This window comes from Vidua chalybeata, chromosome Z (assembly GCF_026979565.1).
Source record: "Vidua chalybeata isolate OUT-0048 chromosome Z, bVidCha1 merged haplotype, whole genome shotgun sequence".
NCBI lineage: Eukaryota > Metazoa > Chordata > Aves > Passeriformes > Viduidae > Vidua > Vidua chalybeata.
In genome coordinates, this window is record NC_071570.1 from 4169675 (window position 1) to 4192782 (window position 23108).

The window sequence follows — 23108 nt, forward strand, 5'->3', positions numbered from 1 at the left end:
GAAACAAGTCATCCCTGGGAAGAAAAATTGGAAATATTCCTAATTGCAGATAGAATAACAGAATGAGCTGAGTGGGGAGGAAACTACATGGATCAAGTTGGCTCAAGTCCCACTCCTGACCCTGCACAGGACATCCCCAAGAATCACACCACATATAATGATGTAACAGAGCTGGAACTGGAATATTTAAATAGCCTAGTACTAATATCCCTATTTGCATTATATTAAAGGATACTGCTATCTATGTGAGTATTTACAAAATACAGGGCAATCAAATCTGTCAGTCCTTCTCCTCTAAACCACCCACTGCTTATCATGTGTGCAGAGCTTATAGGAAGGCAACCTCTCTGACTTGGTGTCCTTGCCTGCAAAATGCTGATAGCAATGCTCACCCAAATTGTAAAACACTCATAGTCCAGGAAAATAATTATATGCTAAGGGAGGTTTTAATAGCAATGCATTTTGATGGGTAATTCCTATGACATGCATATTCTTATCTCAAAGAGGAGGAATTTATTTGTAGTATTTGGTACAGTGGTTTATGTCTATGTTCATCCAGTCTTTTCATTTAAAAAATTCCTTGCTGTAAATAGAAATAGCACCCACACAGGCAAAGACTCATGACCATCCTACAGCCAGGAGCATTGCTAAATTAAAATGCATTTGTAGCAGATAATCTAAGCACACCAAGAGCTCTGTCTCCTGCCGTTGCTTTGGCACACAGAGGGAGAACAAGAAGAGGCAGAATTCCAGGTGTGGCTGACTGAGTTTGGATTCCTTCTGCTGGCTTGACACCTCCTCAGTCAAATAAAATACCTTTCGGCTCTCCTCTGTATGTGAATCTGATAATTTTTGACTGCAATTGGTATTGTACAAGATAGAGAAGAAGGGAAACTTTATTTAGAAGGCATAGAAACAGAATTAACAAATGGAAGAAAGAAGCATCTGACCTAAATTTCAGGGACTGGAACGTGTCTGTAATGCAGACAAAAAGCACAATACAACTCGCCATTAAACTGTACATCATTCAAATCTATTTGTCATGAAGCAGTTACCTGCTCATTACTGAAAAAGTACATTGATATATTTTTATGAATTCAGCTTCTCTAAGATAACTGGTCATAACACAACCTTGCATTAATTACCGTATTTCTGTCTCCAGAATTATGTCCTATAAAAAATGAAATCTGAAAAAATGATCATGAATTAATTTCAAACACAAAAAAGACCACAAAGCCAGATAACATAAAATTTAAACATTTTTTTTCTTTAATTTTCTAACACTGCAAAGGGCAATTAAAAGTGGAATAAAGAGAATAAACCCCCCCTGCCCCACCAAAACTTAGATATTCAGTAAAGGGGGAAATAATTTAAAATTAAAAAGAAATAGGTACCATTCAGCACAGTTGGATCTCTATTTTTTTGTTCCACTCTGCAATATATTAATCAGTCAGTATTCATTGAAGCCATATGATATCATACTCTGAGAATAATTTTGTATCTATTTTCATTTTTATTTTTAATCTTTGCAGGAAATAAGATTCTAAAAAAATGAACATTATATGTGGGGAAAAAATAAATTATCTTTCATGGTATAGTTCATATAGCCACACATTGTTCAGATTACAAGAACGTGGGAGTTTTGTTTTCTTTTCTTTTTGGTACCCTAAAAAATGTTCATTCTTGCAGTCAGTGTTTGAAACACAATTAGCAATATCAGTAAGTTCCATCCACAGATTTTTTCATGCAATAACCTACCGTCCTGCAGAATTTTACCCAAACCAAAAGCTGAGACTTTATGATTAACCTCACAGAAAAACAACTAATCCTGAGCTTAATTGGAACAATATAGTTATAGACTGATTTATTGTCTAATGTTTGATTATCATTCATGCCTATTTTGTATGTTCTTTTAATGCTTTACTGCAATAGCAGCTGGATTTTGGCCTTTTATTAAAAACCACTCCTTAGAGCTGTAAGATGTAAAGCATAAATACACATGGTATAACAGCTCCCAAATTAGTTTTATAGGGAGCTGTTATATTATATTTATATTATAAATAAATTAGATTAAAGTTTACCACACTTTTACACTGTGAGTAGTGTAAAAACAGCAGACACTATTTCTAATGCAGATAATTTTTAAAGGGAGGATATTGGAGTGTGAGTTTATTAGTGTTACTGATGAAGATTTTCACAGTTTGTTTCATATACATTTAGATGCAGTTTCAGAGGAACATCTTCACTCCTGTTCTTCTCTGTCCACTTCTTCCTTCTTCTCTGCTCCTGCTCTTTACAGCAAGGTCTCAGAACTTCCCTTACCATGACTACAAACTGTACTATGCTGCTTGGACTAAAAAGACCAGCCACACATTGGGAAACGTGTGAAAATACCAGGATCTCTGCTTAATCTCATAGCTACCAATGAACCAATAAAATATGGGTCCAAGATACAGATTTATCCAACTCTTGACCTCTAGGAAGTGGTTTATTTCCAGGTTAATGCCTCTGCATTATAATTTTAAATAAAATAAAGATGTTTGCCCATGCAATAGACAGAAAAGAGAATTAAATTTCTATTTACATTACTTTCTGAGATGAAATCCCAGTTTAAAAGTAGATCCAGTTTAATCCCAGTTTAAATTGTAGAGCAGAACTAAATGGTATTGCTCTTCCTCTTGGTCTTTATGACATGATATGGGAAACATGGGTTTCAATTTATGAATCTTGCTTCTGCCTCCTACCTTGGAAGTAATGAAATGCCCAGGAGATTAGTGAATCCACAGGAAAATGGACAGGCAGTGCCTCTCGTAAGAGTGACTGTGTTTGAGCATTAAGAAGGTGATTAAGGAGGTGAAGCTCATAAGTGGGTGCTATGATTCACTCTCTGGTATGAGGGTATGTTGGCTCAAGACAGTGATTTCTTTGGCAAGTGCACACTTTAGGACTTCCTCTTAAATGTGTGCCTGAAGAAAACTAGGGGTTAAAACTCCTACCCATTTTCCATCTATATGTAAGTTGAAAATACCCCTGCTTATCACACCCAACTGAGAACATTTTTAGGCTTCTCTTTATTATCTGTACTATCCTGATTTTTGCACCTAGGCAGAGAGAATATTACAAAGGAAACTCGTATCTCCTTCCTGTTTCATCTCTGCATTTCTTGGGGCAAAATAAAATCTTACATGTGAAAAACATTTGCCTAGAAAACTATTTAGATTCATGTACTTAGTCAAAGCATATCAAAACATGTTTTTCTACTACCAACAGAAGACATCACCATACATCAAGAATGAAATTGAGACAGTGATTCTAACATTCCTTAATGAAAAGTTTTAAGGTCAGTAGTTAAGGAAAGCAAACTAAATGAAAATTATAAAATGTCTTTATACATTCAATATTATGTCTGCAAAGTAAAAATATAAAGATAGTCTGCCTCCAGCTTTTAACAGCTGAAACTTTACTGATGGCAGTGACATTATATCAGGGTACACCTGGAGTAGCTCAGCAGGGTAAATATCTGAAAGCTGTGGCTTATATTCAGAAGCCAGTGGATCTTTTAGTTATAAATGACTCTGAACTTGTAAATCCTTTCTTAAAAAAAAAAAAAAAAAAAAGACAGGATTTATCTAGCATCATTTTTATCCAAGTAAAATTTAAGTAGGAATTTTTTTTTCACATTAACTGTTTTAAAACTTCTGTATAAAGATTCATATTGGTCCAAGTGAAAAAGGAAGGAAGATCACTGGCTTTAGAGAATCCAGCTGCAGAGACAAGAATGCAAGCTAAATTTATGGAAGCCATATGTTAATTATGTATGCAGTAATGTATTGCAAATGGACATCCACCTGCATGGAAGTACATTAATAATGCTTGATAGCATCAACAGAATTCATGTGAAGGAAATACCATGTTTGATTTTACATATATTGCTATTTTGTTTTAAAATTTTGGTTAACAGAAAAGAAGAAAAAAAAAAAAAGGAAAAAAATCTACTGCAGGTAGATTGCACTGTCATGAAGTAATAAATTACTTAAACTGCAAGTAGTCCAATTCCTTTTATATGGTCCCTCTTTGCCACACAGTTTCTTATTCAGCAATCCTTACAAAATGATCTAACCAAAACATATGGTAGTTGGAGTGCTCTGGTTTTCTCAGCAAGGTAATAAATCATACAATTAATTAAGCCTCTGGGCCATCTTGATATCAATGGGATTAAGTATTTGTTTAAAGAAAGTCATGTGCCTACTTGCTGAATTGAGACCTAAAATAAAGGGGAAAATACTGTGTGTGAGTATGTCATAAAAGGCAGCAATCCTCTGGCTGGGCAGGAGGGGTCTGAGTTACGGCTATGCAGGTTTGTATCCAAATGCTTTAGTTTTTTTTCTTCTGCTGGTAGAAAGCAGATTTTTCCACACTTTTATAAAGTGTTGTAAGACGCAACATGTATATTATGGAGCGTCCCAAGAATTCCAACTACCTGCCATATAATCCCATATTATGATCTCAATATTATTTCAACAATGTTTGAAATGGCCTGTTCCTGAGAGTCTCTGCTAGGACTGACTCTCAGGACAGGCCCAGCCTGCTGACCATGGTTAATGACATTTCTCAGGTTCAACAAATGCAACTTGTCTTGTCTTCATGCCTCAGTGCACTTCCAGTGTCAGTCACAAAAAAATACTCAGGCTGCTCTGAGTGATTGTTCAATTAAAGAACACAGATAATTTCCAAGACTCTTTCAAGTATAAACACGGGCCAGTATCTACACTCCTTTTAGTCTTATGAAGAAAATACAAATGTTGAGAGGGGAATGAAATTGAAATGTGAGGAAAACAGCTTCTGCAAATAGTAGTTCACCTTTTCTTTTTATTCTTCTAAATTTAGTTGACAAAATCATGAGCTAAGGGAAGGGTCCACAAAGCAGTGTTTCTCCTCCTCTGCCTAGATCCGTGATGAGTTTAAGGATGCAGATTACAGAATTTATTTTTAAAAAGCTTATTCTCAGCCTTTCTAAAGATATACAGAAACTAAAAGTTTAAATAAACTTATTTATTATATATATTTAAATAAGAAGTTCATTATATATATTTAAATAAGAAGTTTAAATAATTGCTCTGACATACCTGAGCCAGGACCCTGTTCAGCCACAGGGAGACTATCCCAATAATTTAGACAATCTTTGAAATTAAACTATTTGTTAGAAAATCTCTTTGAATGTGTCATTGTGGTAAGTAAAAAATCACTCTGTTGAACAGCACCAGCACAACACTTTTGAATCCTTATGACCTAAGTAACATTTGGTGTCTCTATTTAAAGAAAGGGAAATGTTTCCCTTTTAAAGAAAGGAAAATTTAATTTTTGTATTTTGAGGTAGTGTGATGGAACAGACTCTCTTTTACTAATAGTTTGTAGTGATGAAAGAATTTCAAGGAACTTTTGAAATAAAACAGTGTCAGGTCAGATTGGAGAGCTTTTGAAAAGCCTACTCCAAACTAGCAAATCTGTTTCATTTTCCATTCTCTGAGCCACTTATATACTTAAGCAAACTGCATTGTGTTTTTCAGAGGATGCCTATAAAACTCAAGTCCGAATTGATGATGAACCAGCCTATTTGGACATTCTAGATACTGCTGGACAGGTGAGTAATTTTCCAATGTGAGATATTCAGTCAGAAATAAACTCAAAAATTTTATCCTCAGAGGTATGGATCAAAGTGCTTAAAACAAAGTTCCCTATTCAAGCATAAAAGAAGCAATGGCAGAATAACATAGAGGAATTAACAAAGGGGAAGATTAAAGGAGTGCTGCAGTATAGAACAGCATAACTTCCAAATCTCATCAGAGGAGACAGACAGGCTGAAATGAACAATAGATAAAAAGATATTTGTTTCTTTTTCTCTTTTATGCAGGAACATCTATCACAATAATGAAATTAATAAATACTGTGTTGATTGTTTTTCTCATTCTTCCTTCTCTATATGTATTACAGGAATTTTTTGGTCTACTTGTAGCCTAAGTATTTTGTTACATTTTGTCTTCTTCCCACATTATATCGAAATATCAAATGCTCACCTATAAGGAAAAGATCTTAACACCAAAAATAAAACACAGTGTTACATATGCAGGTTTCCCAGAGAAGTTGTGGCAAGAAGTGTCCAAGGCCAGGTTGGACAGGGCTTCGAGCAACCTGGGATAGTGGAAGGTGTCCCTGCAAGGGGGTTGGAATGAGATGAAATTTAAAGTTCCTTCCAATCCAAACAATCCCCTGATTCTGCCAATTCTATGACAGTGTGTCTGCTGTGTGAACATCAGCCAGGGAATTAAGCTTCATATGCAGTAATGAAGAAGAAAGAGTTAAATACAATAACTTTCTCTACCTGAATCAGTTCATTTCCTTTCCACTTCAAGATATTTCTACTGTTTAATCAAAGTGCTACCACTTGCTTATCTTTTCCTCAGACGTGTCTCAGGGTCTGTTTGAAGGCTTTCGTAGTTTCTTGAGTTTCCACAGTGTATGTGCACCTCATGCAGGAACAAGACAAGCAAAAAGGAACTTAAACATACTTAAATAAACAAGGAAATATTTGGGAAGCAAAAGCCTGGTAACCTTGTTCTCAGCTTCCCAGAGGTCTGAATGCACCCAAGCTAGGCACTGCAAATGGTAGGGAATGCAGTCTGCTGCCAGAAATGTAAAGAAAGTTCAGCTATTGTCAGTCATTTTCATATGTACAAATTTTTCATGATTTTAAAATTTTTTTATCATATGAAAAGGCTAGAACTTAAACCTCATTCTTAATTGGTGGGAGGAGGACATGATTGCCAAGGTTATGAATTTTGTCAGAAGAAACAGTGGCAAGGCAAGAAAAGAAATCAGAATACTTCAGTCAGTGAAAAGTGGTAAACACAATGATACAAAAAAGCTGGAGTTTATCTCTAAGTTTTATCTCTATTAGGAGCAAAAAATCCACAATATTAGAGGTCCATGGTATGTAGTGACCAAGCAATGAAATGTGGTGAAGATATTTCATAGAATCATAAAATTTTAAAAGTTGGAAAATATCTTTAAGATCATTGAGTCCAACCATTAACCCAGCATTTCCAAGCCCACCACTAAAACACATCTCCAAGTGCCACAGACATGTGCTTTTTAAATCCCTCAGAGGATGGTGACTCCACCACTGCCCAGACATCCTGAGCCAGGGCTTGATAATCCTTTCAGAAAAGACATTTTTCCTCATGTGCAATCAAAACCTCCCCTGTTCCCTCATCCATTCCTCCTTGTAGCAAGCAGAGGTGTGTGCAGAGGCACCACACAGCAGATTTATCATCCCAGGCCATTTTACAGCCTGAGCATAGATATTTTACTTCTGTTGAAATGTTGAAATGAATCAACCAAGTTGATTTGATATGAGCAAACCTCTGTTTTAAATTCCCCTGTTGTTCCAATGCAGATTGTCATCACTGAAACACGTTCCCAGCATAACTAGGAAGTTCTTCCCACATTCCCTCCCCACGATTTTTCAGGAGCTGCCCATTCTAAGTGTCCTGGATTTAGCTGCTTGTCTTTGTAGATGTCTTTGGATTTGTTGCCTCTCTGTCTGCACTCCACAACTCCAGAATAAATCAAGACCTAATCCAACTCCCATTGAAGTCAGCAGCTGAAATAGGCTCTTTCTTCACAGAGCACTTAATGGTGCTTTCACTGAAGCTCACACAAATTCTGCTCTGACTTTGGTGACGCAGGGTAAAAATCCAAAGCACCCATTTGTGCTGCTGCTGATGTGCGCCTTGATGGTACCTAGCTGTTTTTTTTTCCCTTGGTTTTATGTCAAATTGAAGATGGTAATACAGCTTCTAAATCAGGCAGTGGAAAACTCATTTGTCTGGGTGTCCTCACAGTCATAAATACTTCATCATCAACTTTGAATAATGACTTTAATCACTTCAGGAGATCAAGCAGCCAAAATTGTGATTCATCCTTATTTGGGAAATACAAGAAATCAATAGCAAAATGGACTAAATTTAATGTATTTTGTTGTTGTGCTGGAGGATATGTTGCAACAAATATGTTTCTCCTTTCCCTTCTGTACCTATGGACTAATTAAGAATTTCAACACTGACCAAATTAACTACTAATAATTAACACAGTTTTTAATTGTCAAATCTAGACTTAAAACCCCCAGATGTGATTTCATACCTGAAACTGCCTAAAAATCGTAAATACTTTAACTGGTAGATCCAGCTTAAAACCTTTAAAACGTAAATGGTGCTTCAAAAATACATTTATGTTCTCAACTTTCTGAAGTTAAAAAAAACCCCAACATTAAAACAATGTGAAAACCAGAAACATTAATAAACTTGCTCATGTAGTTACTGATTTTTCTCTTGTGCATATACATAGACACTATAACATAGAACAATTGCTCATCTCAGGAAGTAAATTGATGTTGCATGGACTCTTTATACACCATCATTTGTCCTTTTGTCCTCTTGCAATACTGTTTTTCCACTGAAGGCAGAACAAGAGGCATTTTGTTAAAGAATGTAAGGGCTGGTGCAAGCCCTTACATGTGTCCCTAAACTCACTACCCTCTCTTTTCACCACCCTCTACACCTGCCAGCTGGGCAGCTTGTGTTTGCTCACCCCATTTAGCTTCAAACAGAATTTGTTTGCCTCAGAGGACTTCAGGAGAAGGTATTGATGTAGCTCCTGGTAGCTGGATTGTCATAAACAGACCTAACCTGAGCTATCCCTACCAAAAAAGCTTGTAAATGTGGTGTGCTACAAGGAAATGAACAAAAAGTTGATGCTGGTATTCTTTTACAGTGGCACAATTGAATCTAGAAGAAGCTGCCAGTAATTCCTTTGGCTCTTTAACTAGAATTATTATTCTTAACACAAAAATTTTTCTTCTTGCACCTACATTTCAATTAAAACCAAACAAACAAACAAAAAAAAAAAAAAAAAAAAAAAAGCAAATAAAGCCAAACACATTGAATGTGTGATTGAATTAATAGTTATAAAAATGAGGAAGTTCATTTTTTTAGCTTTTAACTCCCAAGGCTAGCTACAATATGGCATGTGGAGTATGTAGGGCAAACTTCATGGAAATCTGCAAATGAAAATTAGTATCCATAAAGATAGCTTGAACTTCCTTGTTCACCCATATGGGACATTTTTTGAGTCACTTTCCCTTGAAATTCATCCATGTCCACTGAGTTTGGGAGTGGTGCTGGTGGAGATAATTCTGGGATTTCCCTTTTCTTAACCAATGCGCCATAAAAATAATATGCTTTTACATACATTTAATCTAAATTTACACAAACTCTTTGGTTTCCAGCAAACTTGCAGGTGCAAACAAAAGGACATTCAGCTCTCAAGCACTTTATTCTGCATTCAGTTCCCCTCACAATTATTCTCAGAGAGTGACAACCCCCAACTGCTCCAACGGCGCGCAAAAAGCCTCCACACGGAGTTATAGAAACCTTCTGTTCACTCATTTACGCTTTCTCACCTTCCCTTCTAGCTTAAAAATATGTTGCTACTTCTGGAGCCCAGAAGTATGCTCCTCATGGAGCACCACAGCAGTTATCTCTTCTGCTGTATTTATAGACTGTTGACTGACACAGGAGCTTTTATTCTTGCCACAGCTTTCCCCTGTATGACACATTACCCAATCTCTCTGCATAGACCTCACACCAAACACTAAAAGAGCAGCAGAGTTTCCTTCACTGAAAAACAATCTGATCTGACATGTAAAAGAGGCAAAAAATTGTTTTCAGATACAAAGCAGGCAAGTATGTGGAAAAAATGGGTTTCTGTGCCTGTCAGTGAGACAATACATTCTGAGATTATTGCACCAATTTCTGTTTGCTAAAACGTGAGCTTTTTATGATAAACTTAGTGCACCAGTATATTTCCCAGGTGTGAGTCAGAGACTTGAAAAATGGGCCCTAAAATGTGATGGCATGCCATTTCAGGGAGATTTTCCTTTGTCTGGAGTTGTGTGCGCATGAATTCATTTCCAGGCAGACACTTTTCAACCTGACAACAACAGTGCGCTCTGTACCGAAATCCATCTCTCAAATTGCTAGCAAATCACAGGACATGTTTATCCTGCCAACCTGCAGGACTATGATTCTTGCCCCCTGCTTCAAGCTTTGAAGAGGAACCATATTAGTCCCAAGAGCCCTTCAGATAAACACGCTTTCTCAGACTAAACACTATAGTCCGATGATTCACTCAGGCTGTTATCTGAGACCCCTCTGCTTATTATCTAAACATGCTGCTCTAATCCTGAATCAATGGAAGTGAAATCTCAAAGTACACTAGTGCAGCTTATCTCAAGGAAATGTAAAATGCCTTTTTGGCAGTAATTATGTCTTAATGGGCCTTTACAACATGTTCTTATAAGGGGAAAATAATTTTATTGCACTTTCTGCTAGGTACTGTAGTGCATAAATGAAATCCATTTTATTTTTAAAGCATAGGGATACTGAAGTAAGTAGCAACTATTAACACAATGTATTAGATGAGAAGAGCATTCGTTTTATTTCCTTTATATGTTGTTCCACAGGCTGTTGAAAACATACTTAGAAAGTATAAAATCATAACACTGAAATTTTCCTGGGATCTTGAGACAAGTTGTTCTGTAGTTTCTGGGAGCAGCCAAAATGTCTCCCTTGACCTAGTAATTTTATTTGCCAATGGACAGATTGTGGAGAAACACTTATTTGGCACAGTTACAGAGTGGAAAAAACAGTTGCAGTAAATCACAGATGAAATTGTGGACCTGACACCAGCTTCCTTCAGATCATTGGCAAAATATTCCTTGACTTCAGTAGGAAAAGATCTAGGCATATGCTGATAAAAATGAGTGTATAACCTTGCAGCTGGCAGCCAAGACTCCTAACTTCTTTTTTCATCCCTGTCCATGGGTGAATCATGATGCAATAAAGGGTGGATCAGTTTGTATTTCTAGGCCTGCATTTATCTTCCTGTCAAACAGGTGCAGTAAAATGTTGCAGGGAACAAGCATTTAGGGTGCACATCAGCATTTATTGCGTCTGACAATACCGATTGCCTGCCCGTTGCTACCATTCCTCTTCAGAAAAGTCCGTGGTAGTGGTTCCGTACTGCAGGTGGTGGAAAGCTTTCCAGTTTTCTGTACTCTTTCAACAAAGTCTTTATTTTTTCTCACTTGAAATGCTTTTCTACTCACTGTTCTTCATCTTTCCCTAATTTTCAACCTTCAAAACCAGATAAATATGCAGTGATGCTGCTAAAAGTTTAAATATTTTTCTCTTTTTAATAAAATAAGAACATAGAAGAAAATATATTACAATTTTTGAAAAAAATTGGAAAATCTTTTTTTTTTCTTCTTTCCATGCCTTTATTTGTAGTATTTCCTTGTGGGTTTTTTGTTTTGTTGCTATTGTTGGGGTGGGGCTTTTTATATTATTTTATTTGATTTATCTTTGAGATGGTTTTGGTTGTTTATTGGTTTTGTTCTGGTGTACATTGTATGGAAAACACCTATATAAACACATTCCACATGAGTAAACTACATCCAGGTCAAGATTATGATAATGTAATTTTTCCTTTTCTCCCATCACTGGAAAATATTCTTCACTTTTTCTTTACACCAATGAATGGTACTGAAGTACTTTGAAGTTCCAGCAGAGACTGCACATACTCTAAGTGTGTCCTGATTTCTTTATATATATGTGACTGTCCTAGATAATCTCACTAGGAATTCCATTTTACAGAGGTTTTCTATCAAAAGCTACTTGTTGCCAAGCAGTTGTACACAAACCAGGGACACCAGTGGGCAGAAAACTGAATTCCACCTCTATCAGTTTTCACAAAGCTCACATCATAATGATATTTCCAGGACTAAAATAAAATGGCTTGAATGCTGAGAAAACAACCACATATTACAGGACCACACGGTGCCCATTTCCACTGAACAAATGACCAAGAAATAGTTCTTTTTGCAGAGCAGGGCTTTAATGCTTAATAGGAGAAGTAGGTTGCCCCAGAAAATGAGATTTTCAAAATTAAGTGTCTCTTATGCCACTCTGAAGCTTTGAACAGTAGTGTCTCCAGACAAAGAGAACAAAAGCAAAAAATTATATAATGTTATTGGAATTATCCAAACATTTCACTTGCTAAACCACATGAGAAGGACTGCTGAAAAAAAGTTTTCTAAAAATGTAAGTTTTATTTCCCACTAGGAGGAAGGAGAATAGAAAAACCTTAAGCCAAATAATATCTTTCAAGATGGAATTTCAATAGTTTTGACCCAGAACCTGGAAGTGAAATTCCCTCCCATCAAGCAAACAAACACAAAAACTCCCAACAAATAACAAACAAACAAGCAAACCTTAGCAAATTTTGAGCTCCATTGCTTGTTACCTTGTTATAATTTGAGAAATGTTATTCTATAAATCCAGATTTTTCAAAGAGGGATTGATGAGCAAAGTAGAAACTCAATAAAATAATTAGTGAAAAAAAATTCTCAGGGTTTTTTCATTTTTTTTTTTCTTAGCAAGCTATATTTTTGGATATATGTTTTTCTCACTTCCATAGAAGAAAGCTTGCACAGCTTGCATAGATTTTTATGTGTTTTTTAATTTGTGCCTGTTGGAAGAGGAGAATAAATTTTTGTCATGAGTGTTCCATGTTGTTATCAGAGCTGTGGGATGATGTGAGACAAACCATGCCAGGGAACAATCTTATCTTTTAATAAGACAAAAACTCACAAGTTTAGCAGTACCTACATTGACTATACTTGTGTCAGAAATCAGTGTGTTAATGCCTTGGACAAAGCTGAAGGAGTCAGACTTCTCTAACTTTTGGACATGCAGATGAGCTTTGGCCCTGTGTAGGAGAGTTTTGGCATATCTCAGAAGTTATTCAGTGTCTTTCAGGATCACAAAATCATGGAATACTTTAGATTGGAAGTGGCTGTAAAACCCCTGCCATGGGCAAGGACACCTTCCACTATCCCAGGTTGCTCAGAGCCCCATCCAACCTGGCCTTGGACACTTCCAGGGATGGAACAGCCACAGCTGCTCTGGGCATCCTATGCCAGGGCCTTACCCCCCTCACAGGGAAGAGTTTATTCCCAATATCCCATCTAACCCTGCCCTCCATCAATTTAAAGCCATTCCTCCTCCTCCTGTCGCTCCATACCCTGTTCCCAAGTCTCTCTCCAGTGCTCTTGTAGACCCCCCTGGAAAGTGCCTTAGGGTCTCCCTGGATCCTTCACTCTGTCTGTTAGATCTGCTGATCCAACCAAGGTACCACATGTTTTATTTTTTTAGAGCTCTGCCTTTATCCTCATGTTTTTTGGGTGTTTTTTTTTTTTTCCTAACACAATAAAATTATTCAGAAATATTTGTGCAATGGAAATGAAAAAGCATGTTGGGAAGTCACAGGGACATGACAACTCAGTCCTTTTATGTCACAAGTTCGCTTTGTAAGCAGCTCAAAATCCATGCAGGATTGTAGCACAGGTATTTTGCATTCACTTTGGTAGTGATTTATGTAGTCCCCAGGGAACACACCCCTCAGATAAACACTGAGCTAAATTTCAGTTGCAGAAATGAGTGCACTATTGATTAAATGTTACAAAAGTCTAAAATAGGCAGTCTGCAGATTGCTTGATTCTTCATTTCCCCCCTTTTCAGGTTCTCAGATTAAATTATATCTCTGCTGATGAGTAGGGCACAGGGGAGGGAAGAGAAAAACCTGTATGGTGGAATTTTTAAGGTCATCACACTTGTTAGGGAAGTCATCATGAGAGAGCATATATGCAAGCCAGAGTATAATTTGCAGTCATTTATCAGAGCAATGAGGTATCTGACTCCACAGCCTCCTGGTTTACTTCTGCAAGGCTGCACAAGGCCTCGCTGGGGATGGTGGCAAGCCTGTGATGACCACAGAACCTGACAAGAGCATGTCTGAATCCCTGCAAAGCCCTTGCTTGCAGCTGCAGGCGTTACCTCTTCACTAGTGGGTTGTTGTGTGCTTTTTTTTTTTTTTTTTTTTAATCTCTGCTGTTCACCGAAATGTAATTGCCAAGGTATTAATTTTTCCCTTTAACCATTTATGATGCATTTGTGATAAAAGGTGAAAACTGGCTCTTTTTTGCATATCAATGAGAACAGGGGAGAAAGTATTGTGTGGTGCATGATAAACCGAATGCATATGGGGGTGTTAGAGGTAGTTAACAATGAAGATTGCTTCAGTGCCTGCATTTAGAAGAAAATTGCTAAGGTGTTTATCCCTTAGAGAGACCATTAGCATGAATATGAAAGAAAAAGGCAGTTCTCTGAATTAGGGAGTGTAGCACTGAGGAATTTTTACTGGCATTGTGGAGAATTGATATGGTGATTTCATCCATATTTAGGGGTGAATAAAAAGTAGATATCATCTCCCAGGTAGGTGATGGACTGCATCTTTTCATTACTGCACATGACAAACCATCTTGGGAAGAGCAGGATTAATAAAGTTAACAAAAGCACAGTTGCAGAAAACTGGAAAATATATTATCACGTGGAAGCAGGAGGGCAATTAGAGTGGGAACATTGGGAATCTTAGTGAAAAGAAGCTGTGTCTGGAGGGAGAGTCTGAGTGCCAGTGCAGGTTATTTACTAGCTCCTCAGTAAGAAAGAATGGCCACTCAGTGATGTTATATTTTGTAGTCCTGAGTTATTTTATTGGAAGTTGCTCAAATCTGTCTTTTTCTCTGCCTTATTTCTTTCCCTTTACTTACTTTTTTTTCTATCAGGCTGGTGTGGCTCAATCTTTTTGCATAAGTCATGATGCAGGACATGTGAATACAGAATAGTGAGTCCATATAAAGTGCTCTGCAGTTAGGGAGGGGGCAGTGAAATTGTCATCCATCAGTGCTCAGGATGCAAAGGAACATTGACACCTGTTTTTCACGAGGCTTAGTCCTGCATAGTCTGTGACTGAGAGCAGTGCCAGATAGCATGGGAAGCAGTATCACAGCTGAAAAGAGAAGGGGAACCTGATTCTATAAGTCCACTTGTGGGAAACAACATGATTTCACTGATGGTGAAAATAGATCATGTCTAACAATGATTTAAAGTCAATAAAAAAAAAATAACATCACAAATCCATTATTTTCAGACAGGGTGAAAGCTTAACATACCAGTTCAGAGCCTCAGACTCATTTGGATGAAGATGAGAGCAATGTCATCATGAATTACCCTGACTGAGTAATCCATATTAAGAAACTGCTATCTTTATTTTTAATTAATTTCTCTTTACATTCAGAACATTAGTTGTGCATAAAGTCTCTTCTGTATTCAGAGATAAGTGATGTATTAACCAGTGGGAAGGAATCCATCTCTTTCCATGAGAATACATTAGTTTTTAGAAAGAATCCTGAACTGAGGTGTAATGGAGCATTATGTCCTTTCTGGGACTGAAGTCCTGTTTCTGTAGTAAGCAGGAGTCTGCTGAAGAACATAAGTATAGGGGAAATTAGGAGGGGGAAATAATTTTAGAAAGTTTTCAGCCAAAATGCTGTGAAAATCATGAATGTAAATCTATGCTTGAATTTCATAATCAGTGCATGTCTAATTGTGTTTCTTAAGTTGCTGATCATCCATTCAGTTGACCCTCTAAGCTTAGACAATCTTCTTGCCCATAGGCAAGGTCTTGAGGTGCTGTCAATCACTCTGCCCAGGTGAGCTAACCTGGAAAACGCCTAAGAATCAGCAGCTAAAAAGCAATGCTGCTATTTGTCAGAGAAATACCTGTGCCTTCTAGAAAGAACACCTGTCATGAATATTCTTCTTCTGTTTCCCTTTCCAGGTAAATAAATTAGCTTAAACAGGGGGTTGCCACTTGTCTTCTAAATTACAGATCAATTTCAGTGCCTGTCTGAGTGTTATCCTAGTACATTCACAGAGTTAAGAAAAGGCTACTGATTTTGCACAACGTGGATTTCGTAATATTGCCTTGGAAGGCCGTCAGATAAAGCTCAGAAAGCCAGTCTGAGAGGAGCTGGACTGGGAGCTCCTTAGTCTGCTGGGAGCTTAGACTGAATCTTTTTTATCTTCATACTTCTCCCGTCATCAGTGATGTGCATTTTGTCCCCAGTACAAATTCACAGAAGAAAAGGGATATTGCTGATTTACAACAGAAGCAAGAATTCTTTTCTGTAATTACAAGGCATGAAACACTGACTGATCATTAATCAAGGGACTGATTATTATAATAATCCACTGCAAGCTCATGGGCTAATTCTCATTTATACTAATCCCACTTTGAACTGCTCCTGAGTCATTACTAGAATGGGCAAAAAAGGTTGTGAGAGATGGGTTTAATGCTCAGTTAGAGCAATGCAGAGACTTGACGAGGAGAAGAATCCATCTCTGTCCTCTGTGTTTAAACCAGAGCCCCTGCATTTTCTTTGGTCTGTCTCTGAGCTGTTACTCAGCTCCCTTCCTTCCTCCCAGTGATGTGGCAGATGGTTTAGGCTGGCACAGGTTGCTGAGTACCACCTGCTGCAAATTTTTCGCTCTCTTTTTTTCTGTGTAACTCCTTTTGTTGTTGTTGTTGTCATTTGCAAAGGGTGGCCGGAAATAAGAGGGAGGCAAGAAGAGAGTGTGAAGTGATGTTGATAACGTTCTGTGCTTTCTGTTTTCTGCTGCGTCATTGCTGGGAACCTGTGGCTGGTGCAGGCAGGGCTCCTGCGAGCAAAGGCAGCAGGCTGGGAACTTTGGCTTCTGTGGTGGAAAAAGTGTACCTTTATTATCTCATAATGTTACTCAACCCATGCTGAGGAACAGCATTTCCCACTGCTGAGTGCTGTGAAGGGAAAAATCCTCAATTGGCTTTAGGCATTAGATGCTGCATTCTCTTGATCTTTTCAGCTCCCCTGGAAATGAAAGAGCCTTGTAGAAGCTAAATGAAAATTTAAAATGGAGAGGAGGAGTAGCCTTATCATCCAAATGTGTGAAGGATATGAGTGGGCAGGGCCTGGCTGATATTGTGGACATCAGAAGCAGGGCTCTCTTATTTCGTCTCTGTCAGGGTAGTGAGAGAGGTGCAAGAGAAAAACACCCTTGGCATCTTAAACACTTCCCTGAGGATGGGTTGAGTTACTCTCTGGAGTCAGTCATATCTCTCTAATGACTGTAGCGAGAGGGACTTGAAGACTAAATAAAGAGATGATTCTAAATTTAGAATACCTCACTACCACTTCAGAAGGCAGAAACCACATGTAATAAAGCCTTTTGCATCTAGATTAATACTGGTATTATGATGTTTAGTTGATATAATATCCAGCTAACATCTTATCTGGAAGTTTTCTTATTTGAAATGCAACTGCTGCAGGTTTCTTGCTGCTTGCTATTACAAATAATTTTTTTAAAAATGCTTGCTTTTGTCCCCTCCTCCCCTCACAAAAAACAAACAAACAAACAAAAAAAAACCAAACAAAAAAAAACAAAACAAAAAAAAAACCAAAAAAAAAAAAAAAAACAAAACAAACAAACGAACAAAAAACCCCCAAAACAAAACAAAACAAAACAAAAACTCACACACTAAAAAAGTCCATGAAATCCAGATAATTATCCCAGCACTTCTCACCAGTGTACTTTCATTAGGTAAATCTATTTCAAGAGGTAAAAGAAAAGCATACTTTATGACAAGCAGTGCCAGGTGGATGATATGTAATTCCTACAAAGTCAACTGTGGTGCTTATGTGTGTAAGAGAACTTACTATCAGATAGATAAAGGAGATTTGCATTTTGGCTTTAGAAAAGATTTGCTGCTAAAAACTAATATTGTATTGTATTGGCAAAAAAAAAATTCCAGAGACAGAATAAATTTTCAACTTACTTTTAATATGAAAATTCTGAGTGAACAATGATGTTTCACATATTTTTTATTTTGTTTTAATTTTTTCTTCCCTTACTATTTGAAGTTTTTTTCCCCCTCCCCCTGCATCCTTTTTGTTCGTTTTATCTTTATTTGGTTTTTTGCCATAGATGAACAATATCCTTCCTGTTTGCAAGAATATATCCCACCCCTCAAGTGTTCACTATAAATATGAAAAAAAACAGTTTATAATAAGAATGACCCCTGTGGTAATCAGGGAGACAGTTTTGATTAAGAACATCTGTTAGCATATTCCTGGTTCTAAAGTCAAGCAGAACATAAGACAAGAAGATATAGAAAGTGACATTCTTCAAACTGTGAGGCTGGCCTCCCTGGGGAGGCTCTGACCTCTTCCAGAGATACAAGCCAAGATCATAAAAAAAAAACCAGAACAGACATCAAAATGTGTGGAGTGTGTGTGTAGTTTGAAAAACATGACACCTTTGCTTCGAAGGTGCCGCATCTTTAAATTTCTAAGCACCACACTTCTGAGGAGTGTGGGGAAGGACTGCACTTGCAAGCTGTGTTTACTGCTCAAACACATCAACACACAATGAAAAAGGGGGGCAGGAATGGCGACCTTCTGCTCATTGCCTTGTCCATTTTTTTTCTTTTCTGTTCTTCTCTTCTTTCTCTTTTATCCTTCTTGGGGCTGTCAAGGCCATCTCTGAGCTATGCACAACATGGGGATCTGGGAGAAATGGCTTCACTTTAGAGCTCTGCTGGTGTAAAGAGCACAACATGGGGGTGTGGGAGATGCTGCTTCTAAACAACTTCTATTCTGAGTTGCATAAATGCTTTTCTAACCTAGCACTCCTTCTCCAGGATTGTTCAGGAGGAAATACTTAGGAAACAGCAAAGAAACAAACTGGCTTTGCTGAACTTAATTATACATCATTCTAGACTCTTTCAGTCAGCAAGTCAGGGCTGTCCTGAGCTTAACATGAGACCCAGACTTATGTTTTACAATAATACAGAGACCAACCCTTCATAAAGATCAGGGTATCTGAGTGTAGTGTGATTTTACTGCTCAATGACTTTGTTTCCTCTTCTGGACACATTAAGATAATGATCTTATTTGGAAAAGGTTCCGATCTCTAATGAAAAAGACCCAACATACAAGTTCTATTTATATACCCATTACAACAGCATGAACTTTAAAATTAATTTAAAATATTGGGTTTTTTTTTAAAAATTATCTTGCTCATTATGAAATGTGAGATAAAAGAGTATCAATCAAGATGAAGGAGAGAAAACAGAGGTTAGGCATTTTCTTTTTGCTAAGTTGTTTTCTTAAAAGCTTCTAGAAAAAGCAAGAATACACAGGAGGACAAAATGTGGAAATAGGAACACTCTCCCAAGTGTATGGAAGTATTTCTTCAGTGTGAATGGATTGGATTATGAAAGACAAAGTTTTGCTAGAATTGGGAATTTTGAAAGATTAAAAGGGAATGAGATAGGCTTCTAAGATACACTGGCAACTGCACATAGGTCAGGAAAAATGTGGGGCTACTGCTGGAACAAGTGATGAGGAACATGGAATGTAGAAATGCACTCAAGGCTTCCTCTCTCCCCATCTTCAGAAACAAGCTCTGCTCTTATGCCTCCCAGGAAAGTTTGAGGAAGGGAGAGAGTAGAGGGGGATAAATAAGGGAGAAGTGAATCAAGCTGGGTGTAGGCAGTTCAGTACCACAGGATGAGATATCCAAGTACGTTGAGGAAGCTCCTTGATATCATTGTGAGGCTGTTCTGATACCTATGAAAAATCATGTCAGATGCCTGATCACTGAAGAAAGGCAAATGTGACATCTCTCTAGGAGCAACTTAACCATCAAGAGACTTCCTTGTCAGTGTTCTTCAACAACAGGTAGAAATATATAGTCTTATGAGGATTAGTGGATTTTTTTTTTCTTCATTCAATTACACTGGAAAGAGAAAAGAAAAAAGTTATGTTGCCTTCTTTCAACTTTTAGAAAAATTTTGGTTTGTTTCTGTCCAAATTTGATGCTTGTTCTCAAGTATTGCATCTCCTGAGAAGAATGATGATTTGGTTTCAAAAGAGTTTTTACCACACTTTTCAGTTAAGTCTTAGTCATAATACACAAGAGAGTACTCAAGATTGATGTCAAGCTGCAAAGTGCTGTAAGCATGACAAATCTTCACTTTAATTTTCAGAATTGATTTCCTTTTGAGGGGGTGTGATTTCCTTCTTTCTTTTCCCCTTGGCATTTACTGACTTGGGAATGTTTTGCATTTTTTCCCTTTATTGAGTAGAAATTTGTATCCAGTTCTATTCCTGAATGATTTTAAGAGGTTCTTTTTACAGCAGGAGAATATTAAAGAAGATATTAGTGTGACAGATGCACAGCTTATTTTTTTAAGGGAACCATATAAAATATAAAAATAAAAATACTGAAAAATCTGTAAAAACTTTGTCTCTACACCTGAACATTCACAAAACCCAGGTCAACTTGGGTTTTAGTTCTGGTTACTGTAGATAAACATGAAAAAAAAGTGGAATCTAGAGTAAGACTTGGAAATTAACAAAGAGATGTAATTTCTTCTTAGTCCTTTGTCTTTTTTTATATAATATGCATACAGATTTGCAAAGATTTTAGTGTATTTATTGATAATTAAATTAATTCTTTCTCTTAGTATGTATTATTATGTTGAGGTTCCTGGTGAAAAGGAAAAAAAAAAAAAAAAAACCACTTATTTTGAAATCAAAACACAGGCTTTTTCATGTTTGATCTCGGAACCCTTGACTTTGTACCGAGACATCATGCCAAGAGAAAAAAGCTGAGAAATGAGTGTCAACATTAAAAAATTGCAATGGAAATGACCTGCTGAGTTAAGAACAGAAAGCCAATGCTATGTCCTCAATCGAGTTTGCACAGAATATTTAATGCCTCTGAAAATGGATCATTTCAAAATTGACACTAAAGTATTTTGCCTGTTTAGTCTAATTTATCAGTGGTAATAGCATGTCATAATCAAAAATGGCATAGGTAAACTCATTCTTATGCTGAAAGTTTTACCTACGCCCTGGCATGAACCAGAATGTGTAGGTAGATGATTCTGACTCAAAAGTGTCAGTCCTAAAAGCTGAGAACTTTGTCCCTTTGGAATGATTCAGTGTGTGAAATTAGGAACCCAGGGCCTCCTATCAGTCAGGAAAAGCCATTAAGCATCCCTGGGGAGTGATCCTGGGAGTACTCATGCTCCAGAACATCACTTACTGTGAGTAACTTAAACAGGGATGTGTGACCTAATTCCTTCTTGGTTTGCCATAAATGGCTATAAATGAGTGTACAAAGCTCTGAGCACTTCCTAGAGGTGGATCACCTCACTTAAACAGAGTTCATTCTTTGTAAAAGGTTGTGCAGAGCTGTCATAGAGTGGTAAAGTAGTTGATTTATGAAATTTCTAACTCAAGGAGACAGGTCATCTGGGCTGGGCGTTAGGTTCCATGTGAAAACGTGTACTTTGATCTATCAGCTCCACTCAATTGTATAAACCCTCTAAAAATAAGTAATAGGTGCAAAAAATAGCTAATGAGATAACTAATGGTATAACTATTTTCCAGCATTAGAAGCAGCCTGTAGTCCATTAATGGCATTGAATTGTTTACCACTTTTTACAAAGACAGCTTAGACAGTGGACTGGAGCTGCACAGCCAGCTAAATTCAGAAGCCTAATCCACAGATTTAACTTCACTGAAGACTTCCATTGTCTGCTCAGACTGAAGGAATCCTGAACTAGTTCTGTTCCTCCTATAAAGGAGACTACTCTCCTAATAATGGTGTAGAACAGTTGTAAGGGATTGGTGCAAAGAGGAGAAAATCAGGGTCACATGGGATGGGGGCTGCAGTGAGATCTTTGTCCTGGTATAAAAGCCTGGGGTCTGAGGGCAGATAATGGATTTAATGAATGACTGTGTTTAGTCATTAGCACTCCCTGCTCTCAACTTGGAGACTTTGAATGAGATGTATAGTTTTGTATTGCATCATTTATTAATCTAGTAGTGTAGATGGCTAGAAGAGATCTGAGAACAGAGGCACAGCTCTGTTCTGTCTCTTGTCCAAACCACAGAGTGCGGAATCCTTTCTGTTTGATATCTTCGGTGTTCAGCTGCTCTACTGTTGCATATCCAGTTTCCAGAGGATGGGCTACATTATGACCTGATCCACTCTGTATTGTAGCTTAGTAGTTAATAAACTCTCCTGGGATGCTATGGGGTGATAATTCAGAGATTTTCGAATTCTAAGTAAGCCTCAAAGCAGAATCCTACCTTTAAATTGCCTATTAGTCTGCCATTTTGAAGCTTAGTTGGATGAACTTTTTCCTGCAGCAGGTGAAATGTTTTGGATGATTTTTAAAGCCCTTGGGTAAAAGATACATCATAAATAAATGATAATGGTCAACATGAAAGTCTATTCACAGCAAGTATTGTCAATCAACATGAGCAAGTATTGAGAGATATTTAAGGCTAAGACTTTTAAAAGAGCATAAGAAATCCATTTCCCTTCAATTTTCAGCAAGGCCTGATATATATATATGTAAACTAAACTGTTCTAAAAAATCCTAAATTCTCAATAGAGTAAAAAATAGAGGATTTTATGCTGCGTGCTGCTGCTCACAGAAATGGTCCAATGTTGATATGTGCATTCCTTTTTTATCAGACCTTCCTGCATCTTAATATCTCTGGAGAACTGATTCTGTCAGGAGGATTCTGATCCTGACCGACTGTTGCCATGGTATTGGGTTATTCTCGGCTGTGATCAAGAAAAACAAACAAACTTGAGAAGGATACTGGCTTTAAAACATATTCTCAAGCCGCGGTGCCTGAGACTATTTTTTGAAAACTAAATCTTGATTTTTTTGTACAGTGTGTCAGTTATTAAAAGCTTCTGGAAAAAAAAAACATACCACTAACAAGAAGCATTGCTGTGACAATAAACATAAAGTGAGAAAAATGCAGGAGGAGGAAATGGGGCCAATTCTTGCACTGTTTAAAATTGTTCATTCTCATTTAATGACGTTACCCCACACTGAAGTGAAACCTCCATCTTTTCTGAGACCCTTTAAAAAAGTAGAACTTTTTGAAGGACAGATCCCTGTTTTGTTAGGCATTGTTCCAAAACTGATGGCGACCAATGAATATCTTTTTGATATTACTG

The 23108-nt window shown here is 37.3% G+C and overlaps 1 protein-coding gene across 1 annotated transcript in view; it reads left to right on the forward strand.

Moving 5' to 3' along the window:
* Positions 1-23108, forward strand: part of RIT2 (Ras like without CAAX 2) — a 171052-nt gene that overhangs the window by 61383 nt on the left and 86561 nt on the right. Inside the window, exon 4 of the mRNA XM_053931703.1 lies at positions 5568-5641. Coding sequence (XP_053787678.1) covers positions 5568-5641 — 74 coding nt within the window. The remainder of the gene's footprint in view (positions 1-5567; positions 5642-23108) is intronic.